Source organism: Mobula birostris, chromosome 17 (assembly GCF_030028105.1).
Source record: "Mobula birostris isolate sMobBir1 chromosome 17, sMobBir1.hap1, whole genome shotgun sequence".
In the NCBI taxonomy this organism is placed as follows: Eukaryota; Metazoa; Chordata; class Chondrichthyes; order Myliobatiformes; family Myliobatidae; genus Mobula; species Mobula birostris.
This window is the reverse complement of record NC_092386.1, coordinates 9,075,839-9,087,563: the sequence shown is the minus strand read 5'-3', so window position 1 is coordinate 9,087,563 and position 11,725 is coordinate 9,075,839. Positions and strand designations below refer to the sequence as shown.

Here is an 11,725-nt window from a genome sequence, read left to right as displayed (position 1 = left end):
TACTGGCGATCCAAAAATGGTGATGGAGTGAAAGCTTAGGGGAGGACTGCGGAGTTAACTAGAGTAAAGCCTATGGGAGTCAAGGCTAATGGTGAACTCTTCCTTGTGGAAAATACTTCTTGTTAGCACTAGATTAATAAAAATTTTACTCGCCACTTCAAAACACCTGTGGACAGAAAACACATTTCCTTGCCTCTTAATAGCAAATTTTAAGGCCTTTTCCCCAACTCCCTACAAATCATGGGTGGAACCGAGATGAAGCTGGATTGGTGATGCACTATCAATAACTCCAAAAGACTGGAGGTAGAGTAAATACTGAAAGGCTTTTATTAGCAGTAAAATGTGACCTCCAGCATGCTGAGTATCTGCCCCTGGACTGAGAGGAGGAGCAATGGTACAATTGCCTTCATTCGGGGGTCTGTGGGAGAAGCCACAGGAGCAGCCAGCAGAGGGGCGTGTCCAGACAGGTAACCCAGTTACAACATATATATATATGGTTTACCACAATTGGAAATTATTTTTGGAATCAGAACTGGTTTATTATTGTCACGTGTACTGAGATACAGTGAAAAATGTGCCTTGCATACTGTTTATACAGATCAGATCGCTGAGGTAAAACAAGGTCAAACAATAATGATGCAGAATAAAGTGTAACAGCAAAAGAGAAAGTGCAGTGCAGGTGAATGATAAGGTGCAAGATCATGGTGAGGTTGATCATGAGGTCAAGTGTCCATCTTATTATACTAGGGAACCAGACAACAGTTTTATAACAGAGGGGTACAGTCCTGTGCTAAAGTCTTCGGCACACATGTACAGCTAGGATGCCTAACACTTCCACACAGTACTGTATATTTCAATGTGGGGTGGAGAGCGAGTTTGTAAATCTGGCAAGATCAAAGGATGTTGGGAATGGAGAGTGTGGAACGCTGTGGGAATGGTGTGGGACAGGTGGCAGAGAAGTGCCAGGGGTGGGGGGGTGAGGGGTGCACGGGTGCAGATACACTCAACCCTGAGACACCAAGCAAGGCATTTGATCCCAAACACTTGGTTTATTGATCATTACAGAAAGTCTTTCTGGTGCTTCCTGCTCCCTCCCTTTTTCCCAACAATGATTCCCCTCTCCCTGCCCCCTTCCACCCTCAGTCCACAATAGAGACCCAGATCAGAATCAGGTTTATCATCACTCATGTATGTCATGAAATTTGTTTTTTCTTGCAGCAGCAGTACAGTGCAATACATAACATTACTATAGTATTTTGCAAACGTCTTAGACACCTTAGCTATATATATTTGCCTGAGACTTCTGCACAGTACGGTACAAGCTGTCCTTGATGTGCTTTCAGGCTTTTGTACCTTCTGCCCAATGGTAGGGGAAGGGGAAGCAAGAATGCCCAGGGTGGGCGGGTGTGATCTATGATTATGCTGGCTGCCTTACTGAGGCAGTGAGAAGTACAGAGTTTCCATCGGGGGCAAGGCTGGTTTCTGTGATGTACTGAACTCACTTTTTTTGCAGTTTCCAAGTTTAACACCCTCTGCTCACCTTTACTTGCCAACCAAGCAGTCCTCTGAGTAGTCGTACATTAAGTGGATGATAGGAAAATGGAGGGCTACGTGTGAGGGAAGGGTTCGATTGATCTTAGAAAAGGTTAAACGTCCAGCACATCGTGTACTGTGCTGTAGTATCCTATATCCTAAATAAATAACCACCTACTGTTAAAATAGACCTCGTGGGCTTTTCAATCATTTTTGGCACTCCCACTTTATTTTACTTATTTATGGAGATGCCATGCAGAACAGACCCTTCCAGCCCAGCGAGTTGTGCCACCCAGCACTCCACCGATTTTAACCTAGCCTAACCACAGGACAATTTACCAGGACCAAATCACCTTCTGAACCATATATCTTTGGACTGTGGGAGGAAACCAGAGCACCCAGAGGAAACCCACATGCACTCAGGAAGGGCTGTAAAAACTTGCTTCCAGAGGATGCCGAAATTGAACTCAGAACACTGACACTCCAAGCTGTGATAGTGTCACGCTAACCACTACACTACTGTGGTGCCCTGCTTTACACACCAGTCTTCTTCCCACCCCCTCGTCATTATCAGACCAGGATGTCCATTATTCATTGGGTGAGGGGGTGGTGGGGATACTTCTCCACCAGAGGAGGTATAAGGTGCTCCTTCCCCAGGCTGGACTGCAGGTCGCCCTTGGGCAAGGTGTAGCACCTGCTTAGCCCTCCCCCTGATCAGGGTCATGTGAATTCATGGGAGCAGATGGTGGATGGTCGTATGAGCAGCTGGTGCATATCACAAGTCCAGGCAGACAATCTCTGAAGAGTATTGATAATGGCTGGGGTCATCCATTTGGTAAAGACACTGCCCAAAAGAAGGCTTTGGCAAATGCACTTCTATTAGAAAAATTTGCCAAAAGAATTCATGGCCAAGGAAAGATCACGATTGCCTACATCATACAACATGACACATAACAAACAAACAAATACTTAAAGCTGAGGTTAATAGGTTCTTGATTAGTCAAAGGTTATGGAGAGAAGGTAGGATAATGGGGCTGAGAGGGATAATAGATTAGCCATGATGGATTGGCAGATCAGACTCGATGGGTTGATGTTTCAAATTCTGCTCTGATCTGATAGCCTTATGGATATACATTATTAGAAATGTGCATTAAAATCAAATGTATCTGTTGAATAGAGAGTGTGAATGAGAATCAGTTGACAACCTTCAAAGGAAGAGAGCTGGAACAGTAATAAGGTATGCATAGTGGTGTTTTGTTTCACAAGTCTGTGGATCAAAGGATCTAAAGAATGAAAGGTTTCCTCTATGTGAAGCGTGAAGTACTGGACTACAGAAGGCTTGTTCTCCAGTTGACTATGGAGGGAATTGTAATGTGTACGATGACCCAAATAACGCTCAGCGGACACCTCATGTACCTAATAAAATGGCCACCAAGTGCATGTTCATGGTTTTCCGCTGTTGTAAACCCATCCTCTTCAGGGTTCGGTGTGCTGTGCATTCAGAGGTGCTCTTCTGCATACGCTGTTGTGATGCATGGTTATTGAAGCTGTTATCTCCTTTCTGTCAGTTTGAACTAGTCTGGCTATTCTCCTCTGACCTCTCTCGTGAAAAAAAGGCACTTTTGCCCATAGAACTGGATGTTTATTTTTGTTTCTCGTACCATTCTCTGTTGTGCGTGAAAATCCCAGGAAATCAGCAGTTTCTAAGATACTCAAACCACCCTGGCCTGCACCACATTCATTCCACGGTCAAAGTCACTTAGTTCACATTTCGTCCCCATTCTGATGTTTAGTCTAAACAACAACAGAACCTCTTGACCATGTCTGCACGTTTTTATGCATTGGGTTGCTGCCATATGATTGGCTGATTAGATATATGCATTAATGAGCAGGTGCACAAGTTTCTTGTGTCTGTCCACAACTACATATTCATTAAATAAAAGCATGCATATGGGAGATGGCTTTGACTGATGTATTAACATTGCAGCAAGAGCGAAAGAGGGCAATGCGCATGCACAGACAACAGATTAATACGTAGTGATGGGGGGGGGGTCATTTCTCTAAAAGAAATAGATCCATACATTACACTTCCTCCCCTTTCAGTTTAATGCAAATGCAACATAAAACTGTATATGTACAAAACATTCAATTTCTCAATCATAACCCATACGCCAAATAAACATGCTTTCGCAATAACTGTCCATAACTAGCTTCACTATACTAAAGATTCAGCCTTTCGGGTGGTGCTCTGTTTCATTCAGGCTAGCACCTACGGTCCTGCGGAGTGGCCTCAGGTTCGGCAGGTGTCTTGTCTAAGACAACGTCCTCGCTTTCCAGTGTCACATTGCTGTCAGTGACATCATCATTGAGAGGTAAGTCTGGTAACTGTAGGGTGTCCATCTTGTTGGATGCATTCAGCTCAGGTGTGCTCTTCAGTTGAGCGTCCAGTATCTGGTCTACATGACATCTCCACGTCTGATCTCCAACATCCACGAAATATATCAGTGGTCCAGTTCTTGTAGCTATCCTACTGGGAGTCCATTGTCCTCTCGGTAATCATGCACTAGAACTTCTTGTCCAATCTCAAAGCTCCTTGTTGCTTCACTTGGCAACTGACTGAACTGTTTATTCTGCACTTCCCTCTGTAGATCTGGTTTCAGGAGGTCTATACGAGATCTGATTCCTGTCCATGAACAGCATTGCAGGTGTTTGATTTGTCATCACATGAACAGAGCTCCCATACGCTAAAAGTAATTTGTCCACCTTGTGCTGTAGAGAAATGTCCTCCCTGTCCATTTTGAATGGACTTCTTGAAGGTTTGCATAAACTTTTCAGCTAAACCATTTGTTGCTGGGTGGTATGACTTGAAACATCTGATGCCATTTTTATTCATCAATAGTTGGAATTTTTCTGACATGTATTGTGGTCCATTGTCACTCACAATTGGTTCTGGTGAAGATAGAGCAGAGGTAGTCTTTGCTGAGGTTGTTGACTTCATTGTATAACCTCCCGTCACTTTGAATGTGCATCCACAGCTATCAGAATCATAGAGTCCGAATGGCCCACCAAAGTTAATATGTACTCTTCACTATGTTGATGACGGCTCCTCTCACCAGTATAACAGTGCCTGTAGGGGTGCCTTTTGAACCTTCTGCCATCTTGAACAGCTGTTGGCCAAGTCTTCGATTTGTTTATCTATTCCCTTCTCAAACACCTTCTGATTAGCATTAAGCCGCTGTGACAGCCTCTGGTTAGTGCTACCATTGCCTGTTGATGTCACACTGATGGCTTTGATTAAGTGCCAATCTAGTTGGATTTTTCTTAACCATTCCTGTCCAGAAGGTGTTGGCCTTCCACTTATCGATACATAAAGCTCTAACTGTTGTGTTTGACCTCCGTAGTCACATTTACTTTCAGTTTGCTATTGGGAGACACTTTTTCACCTGTGCTTGTCTTTAGCATCATTGAGGTGTTCTCGAATGGTATCCAGAAAACAGTCTGTTGTAGTCAGCCTCTAGAATTATGGACAAAGCTGGCCCTGTATCCAGCTCCATTTTCAGTTTTACACCAGACACATCTACTGTGATCCAGGTTATTTTGTGATCTGCTTCATTTATACTAAACGGTTCTTGGTATGATAACTCACCTTTGTCTGAGTCTATTTTATCTAATTCTGTTTTACGTTCGGTAACTTTATGTATTTGCCTAGTTTTGTGTTTGAGACTTTTCACTCAGTTGTGCTCTCTATCTGCCTTGCACATTCTGTCTATGTGACCTTGCCTGTGACACTTTCTACAGACTTTTTCTTTGAACCAGCAGCCATTTGCATCATGGGAGGATGCACCACATCAATAACATCTTTGGCTTTTTGCATTATTTAGTGACATTTTCTGCATTTCACATTCTAACCTGCTTTTCTGTAGTTCTGCTACTTCCTTTGCTGTAGTCTTTAATGATATTGGAATGGTCAATGCCTATTCTAAGGTTAGATATCTTTCAGACAGTAGCCTTTTTTTTTTGAGTGCTTTGACTATGCATGCCGCATACAAGCCTGTCCCTTAATGCATCAGAAAGTCCATCTCTAAAGTCACAGTACTGGGAAACTTTGCAATATATTCAGAAATGTTTTCATCTTTAGATTGGTTCCTTTTGTAAAATCTAAATTTCTCAGCTATTACTAGTGGATTGGGACTCAAGTTTTTTTGTAAATTTGCAACAATTTTGTCGAACGTCTTGCTTGCTGGCTTTTCAGGAGTTACTCAGTTGTGTAAGAGACTATAGTTCTTAGGCTCATTAAGCTAAGAAGTGTAGGGGCTTTCTTTTGCTCCTCCACATTCGTGTTACAATACAGTTCAACTCTCTCGATATACGACTCCCAGCCTTCATTAGTTCTATCAGGTTCGTCAACTTCCCCAACTGAAGCCATATTTTCACTTTAAATTCACTTTAAACTGTTACTATACTGATAGTGTCCGTGACGGCTTTTTTGTGCAGTTTAACTCTTGCTGTTTCGTCCTGTAACTGTCAATGCAGTTTGTGCTATTCTCAGACAATCAGGTTCATACTCGTTGTCAATTTGTTGTGTCTGTGCACAACTACATGTTTCTAAATGAGAGATTGGATGTAAAGAGGCTGTCAAATTTTTGCAAATTTCTTTTGTGCTATGTTGAGGCCACCCTTAGGGTGGAGGAGCAATCGATTTCTCCTTCCGGTAAAAAAAAATCCCTCTTCCCCATCCTCTATTCCCCACTCTGGCCTCTTACCTCTTCTTACCTGCATATCACCTCCCCCTGGGTCCCCTCCTCCTTCCCTCTCTCCTATGGTCCACTCCTCTCCTCGGCCTGAAACGCTGACTGTACCTCTTCCTAGAGATGCTGCCCGGCCTGCTGCGTTCACCAGCAACTTTGATGTGTATTGCTTGAATTTCCAGCATCTGCAGAATTCCTCGTGTTTGGGTCTGTAGAGTTGTTGTTTTTCCTACAACATCGTATGGAGCTGAATCGTGGATCACCTACAGTAGACACCTGAAAGCCAGGGAACAATAACACGACAGAACCTTACAAACAACACACACAAAATGCCGGAGTCCTGCCGAAACATCAACTGTACTCTCTTTCCTAGATACTGCCTGGCCTTCTGAGTTCCTCCAGCATTTTGTGTGTGTTTTTCGGATTTCTGCAGACTTTCTCTTGTTTGTGATTGGAAAACCTTACAAACGATTTTGAGGATCATCTGGAGTGAGACACACTACCACCAGCATACTGGAAGAGGACAACATGAACAGCATCTCCACCACGATAAAGCAACACCGGCTCCAGTGGATAGATCATGACATCCGGATGTCTAAATTGAGTCTCCCGAAACAGATTCTTTACTCCCAGTTGAAGGAAGGTCAGTGAGCCCCTGATGGGCAAAGTAATGCTTCAAAGATAACATCTGTTACGTAACCGGCAACAATGAATATCAATCGAGACAGGTTACAGATAGATAGATAAATATACTTTATTGATCCCGAGGGAAATTGGGTTATATAGAAACAACCAAACATTTATTAAACGCAGATAAACGATAAAAAAAAAACAAATGAAAACCTTAACCGGAAGTTAACCATTATGTAGTGTTTCAACAAATCATCACGTGGCACTGGTTCTTAAAGTGTTAAATGCGAAAACAGTTCTTAAAGCGATAAAGTCAGATATAGTTCTCAAAATGGAAAATTTGAAAGGCCAACAGATTTATACGTTCAATTGGGAGAGACTTCTCTGGAGAAGGATTTCCTCATAGACGCGACTTTCCTGCTGGTTCTGTCCAAACGATTCACGATGCAGTAAATAAACAGTTTAAAACAACTGACTTTAATTTCTTTTAGAGAGAGCAAACCTTTGCATGAACTCTTTTCTCTTTTGGCAAGAGTTATCTCGATGCAGGTCGCTACTCCTTCAACGAAGACTCAATAAGGTCGATCCTTTGTTAAACTGCCAAATGATGCCGACTCCTCTCAATCCTTCGATCTGACACTTCGATAAATTCTTCACTTTCCCTTCTGCTGGAACAGGGTAAATCAGCACATCCAGCCAAAAATTTCCAGTCCAGCAATGTTCTATCTTGCAACAGAACATAACAACCATTTTAAAAATGAAACTGCGTCATAAAAACAAATATGCAACAGAAACGGAGACACAGCACGTCCTAGCTGGAAATCTGAAAACTAAAAACTAACTGCGTCATCTGGGGGTCTACCCTTATATACCCGTGGTGCACGTGTCATCTCGTGACCTCACATGGCGGGAAAATTACATCAGGTGACCTCCAAAAGACCATTACATCATTCTCACAAAAAAAAAAATCACAGATCTCCTTGAGGCATGTAACACATCAAATTCAGCCTGAAGAATTCCAACATTACATCTAAAAACTGGGAAGACATTGCACTCAATAGATACACCTGGAAGAAATCTGTTCAAGAGGGAACTGCACTACCTGAGAGCCACCTTCACTGTGCCGCAGAGAACAAGAAGCAGCTTCGAACGCAGAGACTAAACAACCTAAAGACCCAAACACCAACCACAACCCTCACTGCACTAGAATATGTGGATCCCACATCAGCCTCTCCACACACCTGAGGACCCTCCAATAGATAACCCATTAGGAGAACGTCATACTCAACTGAGTGATTGTACCACCACACCAAATATCCTCAAATGGAGAGTCTTGGGCTAATATCATGAAGATTTTGCTAAGATTACAATATCTCAGATAGAACTCTCTCTTATCAGGGATAGTTACCAGCACATAAACGCTATTGCTCACACACCATCAAGTTTAGGGATGGTTAGCTCCCTTAAGAGAGGGGTTCCCAACCTTTTTTTAGCCATGGACCAATACCATTGAGCAAGAGGCCCTGCCTTAAACCAACCAGCAAAACCATAATCACGCAAACACGAGGAAATCTGCAGGTGCTGGAATTTCAAGCAACACACATAAAAATTGCTGGTGAATGCAATAGGCCAGGCAGCATCTCTAGGAAGAAGTACGGTCGACGTTTCGGGCCGAGACCCTTCGACAGGACTAACTGAAAGAAGAGCTAGTAAGAGATTTGAAAGTGGGAGGGGGAGGGGGAGATCCAAAATGATCGGAAAAGACAGGAGGGGGAGGGATAGAGCCAAGAGCTGGACAGTTGATTGGCAAAAGGGATATGAGAGGATCATGGGACAGGAGGTCTAGGGAGAAAGAAAGGGGGAGGGGGGAATCCCAGAGGATGGGCAAGGCGTATAGTGAGAGGGACAGAGGGAGAAAAAGAGAGAAAAAAATATATAATAATAATAAATAAATAACAGATGGGGTACAAAGGGGAGGTGGGACATTAACGGAAGTTAGAGAAGTCAATGTTCATGCCACCAGGTTGGAGGCTACCCAGACGGAATATAAGGTGTTCTTCCTCCAACCTGAGTGTGGCTTCATCTTGACAGTAGAGGAGGCTGTGGATAGACATATCAGAATGGGAATGGGATGTGGAATTAAAATGTGTGGCCACTGGGAGATCATGCTTTCTCTGGCGAACAGAGCATAGGTGTTCAGCGAAACAGTCTCCCAGCCTGCGTTGGGTCTCGCCAATATATAGAAGGCCACATCGGGAGAACCAGACGCAGTATATCACCCCAGCTGACTCACAGGTGAAGTGTCCCGTCCCATGATCCTCTCATATCCCTTTTGCCAATCACCTGTCCAGCTCTTGGCTTCATCCCTCCCCCTCTTGTCTTCTCCTATCATTTTGGATCTCTCCCTCCCCCTCCCACTTTCAAATCTCTTACTAGCTCTTCTTTCAGTTAGTCCTGACGAAGGGTCTCAGCCCGAAACATTGACTGTACCTCTTCCTAGAGATGCTGCCTGGCCTGCTGCGTTCACCAGCAACTTTTATGTGTAAACCCTAATCACTACAGTTTAACAACCCTGTGAGCATTCTGATCACTTTGCACTAAAATGGACTGTTTCCTTCTCTTCTAATGTCCTTCCTTGTAAAAATCATGGAGAGAGATGTTAAAGGAGGATCAAACGGTAGAAATATAAACACAGGAGGTTCTGTAGATGCTGGAAACCTTCAGCAACTCACAGTAAAGTGCGGGAGGAGCTCAGCGTCAGGCAGCGTTCATGGAGGGGAAAATGTAAATTAAACATAAACATCGAACACTGTGCAAAAATCTGAGGCACATGTATATAGCTAAGGTGCACAGTACTGCAGTAATTTTATGTACTGCACTGTAATGCAGCTGCAAAAAAAAAACAATTTCATGACATATGTGAGTGATGATAAACCTGATTCTGATATGGGTCTCTATTGTGGACTGAGAGTGGGAAGAGGGCAGGAACATAGGGAATCATGGTTGGGAAAATGGGAAGGGAGAAGGGAGGGACAGGGAAGCACCAAAGAGACATTCTATGATCATCAATAAACCAATTGTTTGGAAACAAATGACCTTGCCTGGTGTCTCAGGGCTGGGTGTGCCTGCACTGCGCCAGCCCCCACCCCTGGCACTCCTTCTCTGCCACCTGTCCCACATCCCTCCCGTGGTGCTCCACACCTACCATTCCCAACATCCTTTGCTCCCATCAGATTTACAAACTCGCTGTCTGCTCCACGTTGACATACACAGTATTGCACAAAAGTCAGAGGCACCCTCACTATATATACAGGCTGTGCCTAAGGTTTTTGCACTGTTCTATACATTTATTTGTTTTCCTCGTTAATGCTGTGTCTATGATGCCACGTGCCTGTAATACTGCTGCGTGGATATGACAATAAACTTGATTTTGAATTGTTTGTTCCTGAAATAACACATTTGTCCCTCAGATGGCCTTTGAGTCAACATACACTTATTGGCTACCTTATTAGGTACAGGAGTGGAACCCAGTGCAGCCTGTTACTGCTGTAGCCCATTCAAGGGTCAATGGTGTTGTGCATTCAGAGATGCTCCTTTGCACACCTCCGTTGTAAAATGTTTGAGTTACTGTCACCTTGAACCAAATTAGACCATTCTGCTCTAATCCCGCTCATAAACAAGGTGGTTTTTCCAACAGAACTTGTGTTCACTGAATGTTTCTTTTTGTTTGAGTTACAATACGGAACAGGCCCTACTGGGTCTTCGAGGCATGCTGCCCAGCAGTGCCCCAATTTAATCCTATCCTAATCACTGGACAATTTACAATGACCAATTGATCTACCAACCAGTACGTCCTTGGAATGTGGGAGGAAACCGGAGCACCTGGAGGAAAGCCACGCAGTCGGGGGAGAGTGTACAGACTCCTTACGGGCAGCAGTGGGAATTACCTGGGTCGCCTGTGCTGTAAAGTGTTCTGCTAACCACTGCGCCACCCCGCCACCCCTTTTTCACACCATTCTCTGTGAACTCTAGAGACTGTTGTGCGTGAAAATCCCAGGAGATCAGCAGTTTCTGAGAGTCAAACCACCCAGTCTGGCACCAACAATCACTCCATGGTCAAAGTCACTTAGATCACATTTCTTCCCCATTCTGATGTTCGGTCTGAATAACAACATAACCATGCCGTTCATGCATGGAGTTGCTGCCACATGATTGGCTGATCAGATATTTGCATTAATGAGCAGGTCTACAGTTGTACCTGATAAAATGGCCACTGAGTGTATTTGTATCTATCCGTACCAAATACTTACTTCAGTAACAATGCTTCACTCCAGTCCACCCCAGCTAACTTAGATTTTTATTAATTGCAGATTTATTTTAATATACTCTTCCGCAAACCCCCTTCCTATTTTACTATTTTTAAACATGGGATACAAGTCAGTCACCAGTGGTATAATTCGCACCAAGCCCTGTTCACACATCATCTACTTCTGCTCTCTACATTGTGTTGTGTTACAAAGAATTTAAGAAGTCCTATCTTGTTTTCAAATCCTTGCAGTTTTACTCCTGGCCACCTCTATCACCTCCTATTCTATCTTCTAAAATGATGTCCAAATTTAATCACAACTCTTTTCACGGCCTTGGCTTTAGTTGTCAATGTTGCAGACCTCTGACTTTCCCTCCCTAAGTCTCTCTACCTCTGTTTTCCCCTTCAGCACACATATTTAAACTCCCACAGTCCAAAGACGTGCTGGTAAATAGGTTAATAGACGAATATAAATTGCACTGTGATTAGGCTGGGATAACTAGGTTAA

At 43.5% G+C, this 11,725-nt stretch overlaps 1 protein-coding gene across 1 annotated transcript in view; it reads right to left on the bottom strand.

The window, feature by feature from the left end:
• Positions 1–7,135: 7,135 nt before the first annotated feature.
• The window catches only part of tmem161b (transmembrane protein 161B), a 63,386-nt gene continuing 58,796 nt past the window's right edge, over positions 7,136–11,725 (bottom strand). Inside the window, exon 13 of the mRNA XM_072281260.1 lies at positions 7,136–7,576. Coding sequence (XP_072137361.1) covers positions 7,473–7,576 — 104 coding nt within the window. The 3' untranslated portion in view covers positions 7,136–7,472. The remainder of the gene's footprint in view (positions 7,577–11,725) is intronic.